We start from the raw sequence: 16,890 nt of genomic DNA, 5'->3' as shown, positions 1-16,890 counted from the left end.
GTACATATATAATAAATCATCTTAATCAAAAAAAATTTGCAGCGTTCATTGAAGAGAACTTTGGATTAAAACTTTGGTATGTGGCAACCTTGTGCTGAAAATTATTGTTGAACTCCCTGAGGAAGATTTGGAAACCGAAGGATATCTGGACCTCTGTTGGAGGAAGACATGAGCACATGTTATAAAGAGACTTCAAGGAGTCCTCCGACTTGAAACTTTATTTAACAGAGGAGGACTATTATTAAAGGTCGTACAATAGCTTTTGAGATTCTTGGAGATGATTTTCGATATTTTTAATTAAGATGATTTATTATATATGTACACATTATTGTAAAAATATTTTTTTTCAAAACATGTAAAATTATTTATGATACGTTATAATCATCTGTGCACGGTACTTGTTGTATGTTGGTTTTCCTACTTACCGTGGGTCCTTGTTTGGTTTTGTGAATTTCTGGACTTGGAGCAGGCAACCTAGTTATTCCGGCTTCTGGCCACTGATAGACCTATCCTCCAAGGATACATCTAATTTCCCAGCCGTCTATTGTGAATATCCAGTTTGGGCGGGGGATTAGAAGTCAAGGGGAAGGAGGGACGGCTGATCAATGTGCTAGATCAAAGCGGGCTATAGAGATACAAGAGGAGGGCAAAGGAGACAGATTAGTAAATGGAGAGAAGTAACCTGATTGGGGGGGGGCTTAGCCAACAGACAACAGGGGCAGCTGCTCTGGGCTCCAGGCCTGTTGTTGTTGTTCAGTCGCACAGTCGAGTCCGACTCTTCACGACCCCATGGACCAGCTCCCGCCAGGCCCTCCTGTCTTCCGCCGGGGGAAGGAGGGACAGCTGATCAATGTGCTAGATCAAAGTGGGCTATAGAAATACAGAGAGAAGTAACCTGATTGGAGGCGGGGGGGGGGGGCTTAGCCAACAGGCAACAGGGGCAGCTGCTCTGGGCTCCTGGCCTGGGGAGGCCCTAAACTGCATAGAGCCTCATCTCCTCAATGGAAGGAAGAGAGAAGAAGAGGAGGCTCCTGCTGCCACTTGCACCTGCCCCCTCTGGGGCTTGGGCCACTGGCTCCTGGTGGGAGCCGTGTCTCCTGACCCCCTATTAGGGGGCTTGGGCCACTGGCTCCTGGTGGTAGCAGTGTCTCCTGCCCACCTATTAGGGATGCCAGCCTCCAGGTGGGACCTGGGGATCCCCCAGGATTACAGCTCATCTCCAGACTACAGAGACCAGTCCCCCCGGAGAAGATGGATGCTACGGAGGGTGAACTCTGTGCCATTGGATCCCCTTTGCCCCCATCCCCAACCGGTGGCCAGGGGGCCTGGCAGCTTAACACCTCACACACGGTGAGGGCCACTCCTTCTTTGGCCCTGGCAGGGGAGGGGGGGAAGTGATGGCAGTGATTTCCTAGCTCCATCCTGGCATTTTGCCCAGGGCCCCAAAATCACCACAACTGCACTTGATTGGAGGTCATTTGGGAAGGACCAGACCCACATCTGAAGATGGATGTGTTTCAGAGAGACACATCCAGACCTCTGCAGCCACGGGGAGCTGGTGCATCTTGAAAAGCAGAGAGAAGCCTGTGATTCTCAAGAATGTGAGTCATGTGCCTGATTTCCACATCCCTGAGCCAACAGGGGATGTACCAGTCCTGCCTTTATGGGTTTATTAAAATTTTCAAAGGACACCAGAACCCCACCTTATCATGTGGCTCGATAGCATAGGCTCGATAGTTCGCTGACGATTTTCGGCGGAGGGGATGAGGGGTGGCAGTTGGGGGAGGAGGCCGAGTGGCAGGCTTGGGAGGCTCCGGGGCGGGAGGTTTCGGTTTCGGTTCCGCTTCCGGTTCTGCCTCGGCTGCCGTTTCTTCCGTTTCCTCCTCCACATATTCTTCTTCCTCCTCTTCCTCAAACTGTACAAAGAAAAAATGTATTAATTGTGTGGCATTCGTCAGACTGTCCTTTAAGAAAAAGGTTAAGCTCCTCCCTCTCCCAGGCCACCCCCTCAAGGGCCAGCCAGATACCCTCAGCCGAAGCTACCTCACAGGGTTGTTGTGAGGATAAAATGAAGGAGAGGGGAACGATGTGAGCTGCTTTGGAGGTGGGGTATAAAGGCAGAAAAAAAGCAAATCAATGTCAAACTCTTTCCAGAGTGCCACAGATAAAAACAATATCTGTTTTTAAAGCACCGTTTTCAATTGTAACCTGAATTTACACAGTTGATCTCTTGCAAAGCTCGTCTGAACCCTTTTTCTACGGAGCTAGCAGAGATGCTCTTGCAAAGCGTCTCCGGGGTGACAAGGAAAAAAGCAAATCAATGTCAAACTCCTTCCAGAGTGCCACAGATAAAAACAATTATGTTTTTAAAGCACCGTTTTCAATCGTAACCTGAATTTACACAGCTGATCTCTTGCAAAGCTCGTCTGGACCCTCTTTCTATGGAGCTAGCAGAGACGCTCTTGCAAAGCGTCTCCGGGGTGACAAAACTCAGCAGAACATAAAAACGGGAGCTCAGTAAGATTCAAAAGTCATGATTCGACATTTCACAAAGATGTCACAATTGTAAATACTGTTGACGGTTATTTGGTTCCAGTAGCAGACTATTCACAATGACTTAAGACGGATGATCGGAGTTTGTCACATCCATTCTGCATGGCAATTATCCAATTTGAATGGTAATTTAAACGGGGGGGGGGGGGACACACAGACACTGAAACCCAACATTTTCCTAGCACAGTAAATAAGGAATCTGGAAGGAGGAGGGAAACATGGCAACTCAAAAGAAGAGACATTATTTCCCATAGGTTTGGAGAATGCCCCTTTGTTGGTACTTACAGTCACCTCTTCCCTGCAAAAGACAGAAGAGAAAGATACGCCTCAGTCAGAATGAATATAATCCTTCTTGACTTACACACCTGTCTTCCTGCTAAGGCTGAAGGCTTGCCACCCTCCAGGTGGCCCCTGGAGATCTCCTGTGATTACATTAGAGATCAATTCTTCTGGAGAAAATGGCTGCTTTGGAGGGTGGAGTCTATGGCGTTGTACTCTGCTGAGGCCCCTCCCCTGCCCAAGCCCCGCCCTCTCGAGGCTCCACCCTCAAAATTCCCAGGTATTTCCCAACCTAGAGGTAGCAACCCTATAAGACCCCTAAGATGCTGCTTAAAGAAATCTCATCCCAGAGTTTCAAATACCAGCATTACTCTTGACAGACAGGGCTTTGGCTCCCCCTACCTCTCTGCCCACCACACCTCCTTCCTGAGAATCCTGGGCCCCGGTTTCTTCTTCCCTTTCTCCCCAGCTCTATTTCAGGTTCATTTTCCTTCCAGAGAATAAAGAAGGCTCCAGATATCTGTTTCCTTGTTCTTTAAGGACTGAGTCACACGCACAGGAGAGAGAGGTGGCAAAACGGACTGTACAATTTCAGTCTACAAGCACAAGAAAGACTGTTTGGAATGTTCCACTCTCTGGGGGAAAAGAACTCCCTCCCTGCACATAGAAAACCAAAGCAATGGGGGGTCCAACTCCCCCCCCACCGTTGGAGCTAGTTTTCTGTGTGAAGGGAAGTTCCGTGTATACAAAGGAAAGCCAGAATCCTCCACCTGCGGTCTGAAATGGTGCCGTTCATTCTACCACCTCAGCCTCTTGGCAAACCTGGAGCCATCACCATTCTTCCTCAAAGATCCACTTTTTCCCCCCATTTTTCCATTCACTCTAATTAAAAGGTCTGTTGTTGTTTTTTTTAATACTCACTCTTCTGCCATGTTGGGAAATAAAACTTCAATCCGCTATGAGTGGGGGAAGAAAGAGAAAAAGAAATATTATTCTTTCATATGTGCACGACTTCACTTATCCTCCAGAGGGCGCAGGTTTCATTCCTGCTTCCTCAGGGAGCCCAGGAAGAAGCGAGTGGAAGTTGCACCATCTGGTTATTCTTGGAGAAGTAGAAATCAGAAAACGTGACAGCCATTGAGGCAGCAAGCTTGAATTTAACCTCGGTTAATTAGCTCTCTAATCCTTAATCCCACAAACCGCGATTATTCCTCTATTGTCAATGGCCCTGTCAGGTTAATGAAGGTTTGCGCAGAGGAAGTTGCGGATTTCCCTGCCGCTTTCTTTTCTACCTGATTATTAATCTCCTGTCAAAAGACACACCAGCGTAGCGTTCCTCGGTCCCTCGAGGGTGTGTGTAGCACAACAATAAACTCAGCACCCATTTCCCTTTTATTAACAATGTTATACAATACCTGCAGTTTAGACAACCTTAAAACAGTATAAAATATTAGCTGTACACAGACCATTCAAAGAGTAAGAGAGATTGTGTTGGCGCGAGTCCAAAAGTCGGCTCACACGCATAGAAAATGCACAGACAAAATTAGCTTCCAACGGAGGGTTTCTAAAGGAAGACGCCGTCTTGGATCCCAAAGTTCTCATTGTTCCGTCTTTTCAAGAGATCGCTTCGTATTAAAATAATCGCTCTCTGTCCCACTTTCTTGGAGCTCACAATCTTAGAAAAATAAAACACCGGGGAGATTTATTTTTTTTTACCCATATATTCTTAGACAGCGTGAACTAAATCCACACAGCTGCCTCTTCAGAGACATTAGCTCATTATTACTACTCTTAATTGGAACGGAAATATATCGGTTTTAAGTACTAAGCATCCCACAAGTACATAACTGTTGGCCATTAACCAATAAGCCGTATCTTTGAACTACGCTGTATTCCCATCCATGGCTGAGGCACCATCCACCTGGGGATGATTTTATATGGTCCTTTCATGGAAAAGACATGAATAGCAGCTACAGGTAGCTCTTGTCTAGCCAATGGGATCCCTGCACAGCTGTTGCTTTGTAATCTAATAAAGTAAGAATATTAATTCAGATGTCCTCTGCATGTATTCTGCTCTGTTCGAAGGGCACTGTGTGACATTCAGATTTGAGTCTGGGGTCTAGATAGTGCCACAGAAGGTTTGGATCTCAGTTACTGGGGTTGGGTCTGGGTCTCTGGATCCAGATAACACAGAGGTTTTGGTTCTAAAGAATCTGGTGTGTGATTGAATCCAGTTGGGATTGGAGTTCAGAGTGTTGCAAAGTCCCAAACTAGACTCTGGGTTCTGGCTGAGAGATCTTTGGCTACTGGTGACCCAAAGGGCATAGAGGTTCCAGAGTGAGGTGTTTTGGGGTTTGTGGTAAAGAAAGAAGATACCCTTTCCCCACATGTTCCCCCAGAGCACTACGGTCGGGCCCCCAAAATTTGTTGGTCATCTCGGGCCCCAAGGATGCCAAATTAGCTGGGACCCAGGGCCAGGGCTTTTTCGGTGGCGGCTCCTACGTGGTAGAATGAGCTCCCGGGGGAGATCTGGACCCTGCGGGACCTTATGCAGTTCTGCAGGGCCTGCAAGACAGAGCTCTTCCGCCAGGCCTTTGAGTAGGAGCCGCCGCCCCACTATACCATCACCGTCACGGTACCTTAAAGGATGCACTGACGAGGCCCTGAGGAAGAACCTGGAAATGTTTAGAAGATCTGATAAGTCGTCTCCGTTTAGGCATAATTTCATGGGATGTACCATCTGAACTGAGTTGCTTCGTCTTGGATTCACGATACTAGTAATTGATTGAGCACCACTGTTTTTAATAATGCTGGATGTTTTTATTATGTACCATATGTTTTATTTATGGCTCGGTTTTTACCTTGCCCTTGTGATGCGCCCTGAGCCTTTGGGGAGGGAGGGATACAAATATGAAAAATAAATAATAAATAAATATTTGGTAGTGTGGTGCAGAGGGAGAGACAACTGTTGACTGCGCAAAGACAGGCCTGAAGCAAGGAAGACGATACCGATGCAGGCAGTGCCTACAGAAATGTTCACCTTCCTCTCCATGCAGTGTGCAAAGGGACTTTGGTTGTGATAAGAAGAGCCCTGCTGAATCAGACCGCTAGTCCATCTAGTTCCAGCATCCTGTCTCACACAGTGGCCAGCAGTTCCTCTGGATGGCCAATAACAGTGCATACAGGCCAAGGCCTTCCCCTGATGGTGCCTCCTGGTTCTGGGATTCACAGGTTTAGTGCCTCTGAATGTGGAGGTTCCCCTCCGTCACCACGGCGAGTAGCCACTGATAGCCCCCATCGTCCATGGATCTGTCTAATCCCCTTTTAAGGCTGTTTATTCCTGTGTCTATCACTACATCTTCTGGCAGCGAATTCCACATTTTAATCGCTCTCTGTGTAAAGAAGTATTTCCTTATGTCCATCCTAAGTCTACTGCCCGTCAGCTTCATTAGATGCCCTCGCGTTCTAGTACGTAAAAGGCTGAGGACTTAAATTCGTCTCCAATGGAAAAATTGAGCAGCACTGAAAAAAGAACTACTATAAAATATTATTTGAGTGAGAAAATTCTTGTGTTACAAAGCATTTTGCTCCAAATATACAGCAGGAAAAATATTGAGGACTTTCCCAGGTTTTCCCAGGGAAAAACCGGGAAATTTGAGGGAGCACTGAAACAAAACCTTTATGCTGTAGAGGTATACAAGACTTTTTTTTTGTTTAAATGTAAGTAATTTTGGCAATAATGAATATGCTATGTTTAATGACAACGTATTATTCAAAAGTCCCATGTTTTCAATATTCAAAGTTTAGCTTAATTTTCAAACCTGCTGGCAGGCCTTCTAATTGTGACTCTGTAAGAGAGCTAGTTTGGTGTAGTGGTTAGGAACGCAGACTCTAATCTGGGAGAACTGGGTTTGATTCCCCACTCCTCCACTTGCACCTGCTGGATTTCCACATGCAGCTGCTGGTGTGACCTTTGTTTCAGAGCTGTTCTCTCACGAGCAGTTCTCAAAAGAGCTCTCTCAGCCCCACCTACCTCCCAGGGTGTCTGTTGTGGGGAGGGGAAGGGAAAGGAGATTGCAAGCTGCTCTGAGACTCCTTAGTGTAGTGAAGAGTGGGGTATAAATCCAATCTCTTCTCTCTTCTCTTCTTCTTCTGACTTATAGGGCTTTCAAGGCAAGAGACCTTCAGAGGTGGTTTGCCATCGCCTGCCTCCGTGTCATGACCCTGGTATTCCTTGGAGGTTTGTTGTTGTTCAGTCGCACAGTCGAGTCCGACTCTTCGCGACCCCATGGACCAGATCCCACCAGGCCTTCCCGTCTTCCGCCGTCCTCTGAAGTTGGCTCAGTTTCATGTTCTCTCATCCTTTGCCCTCCCTGACTTCTTTGACCTTCAGTCTTTCCCAGCATCAGGGTCTTCTCCAGTGAGTGCTCCCTTCTCATTTGGTGGCCAAAGTATTTGAGCTTCAGTTTCATTATCTGGCCTTCCAGGGAACAGTCAGGGTTGATTTCTTTTAGGATTGACTGATTTGATCTTCTTGCAGTCCAAGGGACTCTCAAGAGTCTCCTCCAGCACCATAGTTCAAAAGAATCTATTCTTCGGCACTCGGCCTTCCTTATAGTCCAACTCTCGCAGCCATACATGACTACTGGGAATACCATTGCTTTGACCATGCGGACTTTTGTTGGCAGGGTGATGTCTCTACTTTTTATCATGCTGTTGAGGTTCACCATCGCTTTCCTCCCAAGGAGCAGGCGTCTTTTAATTTCATGGCTGCTGTCACAGTCTGCGGTGATCTGGGCTCCCAGGAACGTGAAGTCTGTCACTTCTTCCACGACTTCCCCTTCTATTTGCCAAGGAGTTCTCCAGGGGATCATGCTCCCATCCAAATACAAACCAGGGCCGACCCTACTTAGCTTCCAAGATTTGACAAGATGCCCTGATCTGGATAGCCCAGGCAAGCCCGATCTCATTAGATCTGGGAAGCTAAGCAGGGCCGACCCTGGCAAGTACTTAGATGGGAGACCACCAAGGAATACCAGTGCTAGGACACAGGAGCAGGCAATAGCAAGCCACCTCTCTGAATGTCCAAGCCACATTAGGGGTCACCAGAAGTCAACCATGACTTCCAGGCACTGGCACACACACGCACACCAACTACTCACCAAAACAACAACAAGAAGATTTGACAAGATCGGGCTGGCCCACACTATCCAGGTTGGGGCCTGAAAGTACATAGAAGCAGCGTAAAGCAAAAAGGGGAGGATGTTCTTTGGTCACATCCCGCCCCGCCAACTCTTAGGTGGGGCTAGTTAGTACTCCAGGCATGGTATAGTATCCGCGGGCACCACCCCGGTTACGGCCTTTGTATGGTATTTAAGGATTTGTGCGGCATTTACAAAAACTGTTTGCTTTCCTTTTGCCACTTCCCACAAGGCACAAGGGTTGCATCCTACGGGCTTTTCTACTTAATTGTGCCGTACTCTCTCCCTCCTCGCTGCAGCCCCCACCAATGTTTCCTCTAAGCTCTGGAGTGCCACTTCCCACAATGCACAAGGGTTGCATCCTACTGGCTTTTCTACTTGACTGTGCCGTACTCCCTCCCTCCTCACTGCAGCCCCCACCCCCATGTGGCTTTTGTCTCAGCAAGGTCCCACGATCCCCTTTTTGGTGGTCAAAAGAAGCCCGACCTCTGTCTATTGCCATTGGGAAAAAAGCGGTGGGATCCAGCCCGCACAGTTGTTGGTGAACATCTAGACACGTATGTAAACTGTGCTTGCAGGTATACTAATCATGGGCTGCTATTAGCTGCCTACGTCCTGCGAAGCGTACCTGCTGGGGTGGCAGATCCATGTTTGTCACCATGTATTAAGCTGCCAAGGGTATTGAATTACCACGAACTGTGGCTGTGGAGACGTTAAAAAGAAACCACACGATTTTTCTGGAAAGCAGCGTGACTATTTCCACTGAGAAGTAAACACACAAAGAGGGCCTCACGCTGGTTTTTTAATTCAGAGAAGTGCTTCCGTTCCCTCGTGCTTCAGCCCACGACCGAGCCCTCTCTGGCCTTTGTCGACACTTGTCTGAAGTGTGTACCAGACACCCATATCGCCAGAGCCTCTTTAGAAGCAGCTAAATTTGTGCTGTGTTATCGCTTCCGAACAGGGCCGGGCTGTTCCAAGAGGAGGCAGCAGCCCTTGGCAGAACTAGCAGAGCGAGCCACAGAGACAGATGGGGGAGGCCAGTTCAGTCACCACCGTCGCCACCCCCCATTCTCTGCCCTCTCCCTTTTCCCTAGCCCGGCAGGTCAGGAGGGGATCGCTTCTTCACAAGGACCGATAAGGAGACCGAGCTTGTCTTTTGAGAGAGGGAGGGGCTCGGGATGGAGCCGAGTCCCTGACACACGCGAGGAGATTAATATTGAGAGGAGCTGTTTGAAATTATTTCCTTCCACCTCAGAAACCGGAGGTGGGGGGGTGGGGAGATCACAGGCTGCGAGCAAAAATATAGAAAGCTCCCCTCCTTCCCCAAGAGAACTGTGAAGGGACACTTTTATTCTTAGCCCTAGGTGTGAAACCAACCATTCTGCACCCTTGCTGGAGACATCTGCTACCGGGAACAGCCAGAAATGTTGCAGGAGTTGCGGTTTGAAGTGCAGGAGCCATCCAATCACCCCCCTTCCCCCCCACAAAAGATCAGTGCCACCTATAACTCTTGCGACTGACCCGAGTTCACTCGAAACTACGCACACCTCGAGTGAGGAGGAAAGAGATTCGGCTCCTACGTTCCCCCCTTCCACATCCCCGCCCTTTGGGTCATTGGATTCCCTCCAGCTGATAAATTGATAGTCTGATTTAAAGCGCTGAACTGCAATTTAATTCCATGTTAAGGTCACGACGCCATAAGCAAGCAGTGTTAATACACTCGGGGGAGGGCGAGCTATTCAAGAGGGCGCAACTTCTGTACTGTTCCCGCACGTTAAGAACTTAAGTACACTCGGGCCGAACGAACGGACTCACGTAAACACAGTCTAAATCTCTTTATGCCGAACAGGGTACATGAGAGCCGTATCACCTGCGACTGTGGCGGTGCCGCAACCGAGTTCTCGGAACCACCTCTTTGCGGGCGATGAGGAAGATGCTGGAAACAGAATGACTGATGGCGCGGCACTGCCAGTGGGCTTGCTTCTGCCTCCCAGCAATGCCTGCTTGGAAGACAATCACACACAGACGCACACAGAGAAAGATGCACACAGATACCCCAGCAGCCTCGGCGCTCTAAGAAACTGAGAATGGTGACAACCTTGCACCTAAATTTATTGCACCCAGCAACCTGACGCTGCCGCTGCTTCCTTAAAGAAGGGTTTTTCAACGCCCAGCGAAGGCTGTCCTGACGCTGACGCTGCTTCCTTAAAGAAGGGTTTTTCAAAGCACAGAAAACAGAGAGAGCTGTTCTCTGGATCGTTACGCATTATCCTGCATATTAACCCCACAGCGGAGGGTTTACAATCTTCCCCATGCATAAGGGAGCACTGGCTACTTCTCTCCCCCACCAAGCTGACAACCTCCCCCAAAGGGGGAAAACATTAAAAGATGCCCTCTTCCCTATTACCTGATGCCTTCAGGAACGGAACGGTGCACTGCTAGAGGGAAAGAATTTCTCCCGTGATTACAAGGGCACCAATGTGATTGGTGGCCTTTTATGAAGAACGGAGCTCAGCCTTAGCTGAGCCTTTTAGGGAAGAAGGAGAACGGAATGCATTCCTCTGATAAGGACGGCCACCAGACACTGCGGGGAGGGGGGGGGAGCAGGAACAGGGCTTTGGCGAGACAACCCAAAGGGAAGGCAGAAGAGCCCCCATGGCAGGGCTAGAACTGACAGAGTCACAAGGGTTCCCGGTGGCCGCCTCCATTCCAGCGCCTCTTCCAGATTCACCCATGAAATGGCGGGCCACAGTATACCATCATGGTATATTGAACGCTCTAGGAGCAGAAGCCTTTTGATTTCAAGGGAACACTGAAGGCTCTCACTCATGTGCTGAAAAGCATGGAAATGATGAGGCTCTCGAGCATGTAAGGGAGAGGAGTTTAAGTCCTTTCACCTCCTCATCCCTTCACAAATTGACCCCCACTCCCCGGCACAGTTATAGCCTTTGGGGGGGGGGAAGCAAGGGAAAATGGGTTCCCCCCCCCATCCCTTTAAAAGGTTTTAAGCTGCATGAGGGAGAATGTGGAAGAGAGGAGGTTTCAATTAGCGAAACCATTCAGGTATGAAAGGGCTGACTTCCCTCTGCACTCCTTGTACGACTCTGATCCGAATCGGGTCCTGTGCAGCTGTAATTAGTGCTTAAAAAGACACTGGGAGACCCGTGCGCTCCCATCACATCTGGATTGGCCCTTTCTGTGTGGCTATGGGAGAGAGAACTCAGCGGGGAAGGCACGGGGGGGGGAATCTTCCTGACAGACAACCAGCCCCAGAAGGACGGCGGTTCCCCCTTCCACGGTGACTCAGTGACCTCAGCACAGACGGACAAGGGCCTGGGCGTGTTCTGCAGCAGCAGCCTTTTTTATTAAGAGGAATTGTGTTTTTTACAAAAGGGGAAAAAAAGCCCAGCAAAGATTCAAAAGAAGACGGATGTAAAAGTGGGGAGGGAGCGTCAGAGGCCTGGCTCTGCCACCTCAGGAGGATCCTGCCGCTGGAACAAGGAAAACGCTTCTTGGCCGGGTGCTTCGACGGGCACAAATCCCGTTTCCCTCGCCAGGTTGGTCACTCGGGAGCAGAACTCGGACACCTGCTCCTTGCGGAGGTCGGGCAGGAAGCTGAAAGAGGAACGGATTAATCTGACGCGTCGGGAAGGCCGGCTCGGTGGATCTGCTGGGCACCGCTTGCCTCCCTTTGCTAAATTACCGAGGCCCTGTAATCCTCTCAGAAAACCAGCCACCAGCAGGGGGAAGAAGGTGGGGCACATCTTTACGGCAGCTGCAGGGCTATTTTTGGGCAGGAATGAGTTCCTGCTACAAAAAAAGTCCTGGGTTTTGACAACAAACAAGGTAAACAGAATAAGAAGCAAAAGGTGGGTGTGGCTGGATGACCACACTTTTGGTAACATGGGGGTGTGGCCTAATATGCTAATGAGATCTGTTGACAGGGGTGTGGCCTAATATGCTAATGAGTTTATGCTGCTGGGTGTGGTCTATTATGCTAATGAGTTCCTGCTGGGCTTTTTCTACAAAAAAAGCCCTGGGCAGCTGAATTAGATCTGAGTGGAGCTCCTGTTCCTCTTCCGTCTGCCTGTGTTTAGCCTGGGCCTGCGTTGCAAGCCAGAGGGCACCGGACAAGGGGATCCTAACCTGTGGCTCTTAGCCCAGGGCTTGCCGCCTGAGGCCCTACGTGAGCGAGGCCAGCAGGTCCAGGACTAAGCTACAACGTGGCGTACAGTACCCTTTTGTTTTGTCTTCTGTTTGCTTCTTTAAGTTGCATTTTTGCAAACGGAATTTCATAAAGTGCGTTGGGTCCCACTGGGGAGAAAATTTGGATGAAAATACTGAAATAAACAAACAAGGCGATCAGGATGGGGCAGACAGACGAGACATTCCTGTCTTTTCCCTCTCTGCTGTGAGCTAGTCCCACTTCTCTCTAAAAGCCCAGAATCTAGGAGCAGGTTTCTCAATTGATCATGTACTTGGACAGGCGTGCTCGGATGCAGGATCCATATGCGCCCCCGTCAAGCGTGGAAAGCTTTGGCACACTTGTTTTAGAAAGACAGAAGTGGAAGACAGATCCCATCACTTAGTGCTTTCATGTTTTTGTCGTTCTGTCTAAAAAGGCACCACTAACAGATAATTGGTCTTCGTCCAATTGTTTTGCCGTCTTTCCGAGAACAGGAACTGCTTCAGAACTGCAGTACCCTGTACTGCTGCCTGCTGTTTTCTAAAAAAACATGCAGAACTGCCTTCTACCAAGTCGGATCATTGATTTGCCCAGCCCTACTCAAGTGTCAGCAGCTCTTCAGGGTCTCGGGCAGAGAAAGGTCTTTGCCAGTCCTACAACAGAGACCCCCACCCACACATTTTTAGGTAAAGGTAAAGGTTCCCTTGCTCGAAAGCCAGTCGAATCCGACTCTAGGGTTGCGGTGCTCATCTCCGTTTCAAAGCCGAAGAGCCAGCGCTGTCCGAAGACGTTTCCGTGGTCATGTGGCCGGCATGACTAAACACCAAGGTGCACGGAATGCTGTTACCTTCCCACCAAAGTGGTACCTATTTATCTACTTGAAATTTCTTGCTTTCGAACTGCTAGGTTGGCAGGAGCTGGAACTAGAGATGGGAGCTCACTCCGTCATGCGGCACACTCGGGTCTCGAACTGCTGAACTACCGACCTTCCACAGCCTGCAGTTCAGCGTCTTAAGCACTTGAGCCACCGCAGCTCCTAAACACTTTTTAGCTACAGCCAAATTATACGTTTTTTTCACTTTTACATGTGGCTGCGGGGAACACGTCAAAACATGTGTAACCAAGTGGGAAAAAAATGTTACTTATAGTTTGGTTCTTGCGGAAGTTGTGGCAAAGCAAATCGAGCCCTCCCAGCTTCAAATACATTTTGAAAACTGGAGCGCTACAAGGTTAACATGGCCAGGCGGCAAAAGGACCCTAAAGAAACAGCACACACCTTGCAAGGTAGGTCAGGCCACTGCTCATGAACAACGCTCCTGCTAAGCTGTGGAGTCTCGTGAGCAAAAAGGCTACTTTGTGAGCTACTGGCATTAAAGCGGTGAGCAAGCGACTTGGCTATCGCATGAATTAGTTCGCTCTGGAGCCCTCCTTCCTGAGCTAAGACAAGAATGTGTGAGCTGGAGGCTAAAAGACTGTGAGCTAGCTCACACTAACTCAGCTTAGAGGGAGCACTGCTCGTGACTAAACAAGGATCTGGATGTGGGTCTCGTTTGCCCAAACCCAGTGCTTCATCTACTGCATCACTGGCTTCTTGGGGGCGGGGTGAGATCTGTTTGCCAGCACAGGGTGAAGAAAGAAACACTTACTTGGCCAGCTCAATGACGAGTGTGGCTTTGGGGGCGGATACCAGACACAGCTCTGGTTTCAGGAGGTGCACCATGCTACGAAAGGCAAACAAAGAGGTGGTGGGTAGAGAGAAGCGACCTCTCGGCGTATTGTCCTTACTTGCTGAGGCAGGCCAGAGCCCTCCTGAGTCAGCCAGCAGCCCTGCCTCCTAGCACAGCCGGCTGCTCCCGTCCTCTTTCGAGGGGAAGCTGCAGTGCCGACGGGCTCCCAGTGCCTCAAGGGAGCTCCGCTGTCCTGGAAGTCCCCTCCTGCCCAGCCCCCAGCCTTACCTGCAGGAAAAGAATAGGAGGTTGAAGAGCTTTTGGTATTTGCCCTTCTGATGGAGCCGAGGGAGGCAGTTGAGAGGCAGGAAGTGGACCCGGATATCTTCTGTGTCGGGAGGGCCTTGGCCTTGGGAAAACACAGAGGCTGCGGTCACCCACACTAAAACAATCCACTCTCAATCCACTTTCAATGCACCTTCCAATTGGATTTTGCCAGTTCACACAGTAAAATCCACAGTAAAGTGCACTGAAAGTGGATTGGAAGTGGATTCTTTAGTTGTGTGTGACCACAGCCACAGTGGGACACCACGGCAGGCAAGAGGCGGCGGAGGGAGAGACTGGGTAGGGGGGCCGACGACAAAGCTAAAGAGGAACAACTCGGGGAATAAAATGTAAGCAAGACAAAGAACCGGGGATGTTCCTGAAGCCAGAAAACAAATCCAAACCCTGCTTTTATGCCACTGTGCAGAAAATGGAGGAGTAATAAGAAAAGATCCCAACGTTTTCCAGGAGTCTTGAGGGAAGTAAAGAGCCTCCAAATCGGCAAAATGTGAGACAAAAACCCATAGCTCTGATATCACATCCTGTAGGGTCACCAGAGCTCTGCATTATGAACTAGGAGACAGAAGTTCCAGTCCCACTGCTAGGAGAAGCTGACCTGTATTCCTGGGGAGGACAGCAGTTAAAACCAGACTTCTGACCTCTCCCAGGCAGGACTGGAACTGGTTGGGCTCTCTCCCCACAGAAGGAAGGAGAACACCGTTTCCATTTTTACAGCTCATCCTGTGGAGCAAGCAGGAGGCAGAAGCCTGCCCAGGACACGACTGATGGGGAAAACACTATTACGCGGACATTGTCATTTTCATGTACTTTTCTAGCCGGTCCTGAGTTCTTGGGATAAAGGAGGAATAAAACTATACGCAATCAATGAGAATTTGGCAGGGCACTGTGGGAGCCTCGGCCCCAGAGAGCATAATAAGAGAGACACTGGGGAGCCCCCACGGCAGAGGACACCGGCCACTCACTGTTGGCCGCATCCAGCGTGGCCTGGTCCTCTTCCCCTTGCAGGCTGCCCTCCTCCCCCTCCTTGTCGGAGGCTGTGGGCGGGTCATAGCGGGAGCGATGGCTCAGTTCGTAGAACAGGGCGGTGACATTGTACAAGGAGATTTCCTGAGCGCCCTGCGGAGGAGGAAAAAAGGAAGGTCAGCTTGGAAACAGCCTTAATTTGCATTCGTGCTGCCCTCTTTGGGATTCTCTCATTTGATTCTCCTTCTGTACAGATCTTTTGGATGAGGGATGTCAAGGATGCTCTGCTGCTCAGACACAGGGTCAAACCAGGTACGATGCTGGGAGATCTGGAAACAGAATTTCCAAGGTTTGTTTTTTTTTAAAGAGAAACACAGCAGCTGCCTGGGACCTTTGGTTCAGGTAAGGGCTGTGGTCCAGATGACGGGGCTTCCCCTTCACTAATTACAACTGGTAAACACCCTCTTCCCCCCCCCCCCAGCTGAAGTAGGCTTTCAAGAGAAGGAAGGCTAGGCACACTGCCTTTGCTAGCCTTTCTTTTCTCCTCCAGGCCGACGCAGCGTATGTACATGCAGTGATTTTGATCAACAAAACCGAATGGGGAGAGGAAAGGGATAAAACCCAACTGCCCTCCCCTTCCACACACAGGTCCTGATTTGCGACTAGGGATGCGGGGTGTCATGCGGCTGGTGGTGGTGGCAGAAAGTACCAGCAAGTTGCGGCTGACCTGTGGCGACCCCCAGTGGGGTGTTCAAGGCAAGAGATGAGCAGAGGTGGTTTGCCATGGCCTGCCTCTGCCCAGCAACGCTGAACTTCCTTGGTGGTCTCCCATCCACGTACTCACCAGGGTCGACCCTACTAAGCTCACGAGATCTGACCAGGCCCTCCGGTTAAGGCTACCCCTTTAAACATTACGGGAGATCAGTTCACAGACTGGAGAGAAATCTGGCCCCATGTTACCAACCCCCTCCTCCCCCTGAAAAGCCAGCAAAAGCCAATCATGGCCCACCTTGCTAGGAAGCCCATTGACGGTTTTCAGAAGACTGGTCTCTTCCGTCTCAAGTCCAAAGGTGATGAAGGGGCCGGTGGCAATGTCTCCCCAGTAACCCCGTGCGGGCATCGGCTCCCCTTTCTGGAAGGCAAGAGACCTACGATTAGCTAGGTTTGGTGCCAGTTTGGTGTAGTGGTTAAGTGTGCGGACTCTAATCTGGGAGAACCGGGTTTGATTCCCCACTCCTCCACTTGCATGTGCTGATGTGAACTTGGGTCAGTCACAAGCTCTGGCACAGCTGTCCTTGAAAAAGAGCAGTTTGTGTCAGAGTTCTCTCAGCCCCACCCACCTCACAGGGTGTCTGTTGTGGGGAGGGGAAGGGAAACGAGTTTGTAAGCCGCTCTTGAGACACCTTGGGTAATGAAGGGCGGGGTATAAATCCAATCTCTTCTCTCTTCTTCTTCTTCTAATCTCATGGTCAGTGTTCCCTCTAAGCTGAGTTAGTGTGAGCTAGCTCACAGTTTTTTAGCCTTCGGCTCACACGTTTTTGTCTTAGCTCAGGAAGGATGGCGCCAGAGCAGACTAATTTATGCAGTAGCCAAATCGCTGGCTCACAACTTTAATGCCGGTAGCTCACAAAGCAGAATTTTTGCTCACAAGACCCCACAGCTTAGAGGGAACATTGCTCACGGTCCATTCTTTGTC

General features: G+C 49.7%; 2 protein-coding genes across 2 annotated transcripts in view; both read right to left on the bottom strand.

Annotated features, from left to right (window-relative positions):
* The window catches only part of TNNI3 (troponin I type 3 (cardiac)), a gene marked incomplete at its 3' end in the record, with an annotated part of 17,153 nt that extends 7,136 nt beyond the window's left edge, over nt 1-10,017 (bottom strand). The window contains exons 1-4 of the mRNA XM_015420767.1: nt 9,904-10,017; nt 3,754-3,788; nt 2,839-2,851; nt 1,704-1,916 (exon numbers count right to left, since the gene is read on the bottom strand). Of these exons, the coding sequence (XP_015276253.1) occupies nt 1,704-1,916; nt 2,839-2,851; nt 3,754-3,764 (237 nt within the window). The remainder of the gene's footprint in view (nt 1-1,703; nt 1,917-2,838; nt 2,852-3,753; nt 3,789-9,903) is intronic.
* Nucleotides 10,018-11,485: 1,468 nt separating this feature from the next.
* DNAAF3 (dynein, axonemal, assembly factor 3) overlaps nt 11,486-16,890 on the bottom strand; it is a 17,186-nt gene continuing 11,781 nt past the window's right edge. Inside the window, exons 7-11 of the mRNA XM_015420766.1 lie at nt 16,204-16,326; nt 15,194-15,347; nt 14,175-14,289; nt 13,866-13,940; nt 11,486-11,648 (exon numbers count right to left, since the gene is read on the bottom strand). Of these exons, the coding sequence (XP_015276252.1) occupies nt 11,486-11,648; nt 13,866-13,940; nt 14,175-14,289; nt 15,194-15,347; nt 16,204-16,326 (630 nt within the window). The remainder of the gene's footprint in view (nt 11,649-13,865; nt 13,941-14,174; nt 14,290-15,193; nt 15,348-16,203; nt 16,327-16,890) is intronic.

Source organism: Gekko japonicus, unplaced genomic scaffold, assembly GCF_001447785.1.
Source record: "Gekko japonicus isolate JY-2015 unplaced genomic scaffold, Gekko_japonicus_V1.1 scaffold1715, whole genome shotgun sequence".
In the NCBI taxonomy this organism is placed as follows: Eukaryota; Metazoa; Chordata; class Lepidosauria; order Squamata; family Gekkonidae; genus Gekko; species Gekko japonicus.
Note: the sequence above shows the minus strand (reverse complement) of the source record. Positions and strands in the feature narration are given on the sequence as shown.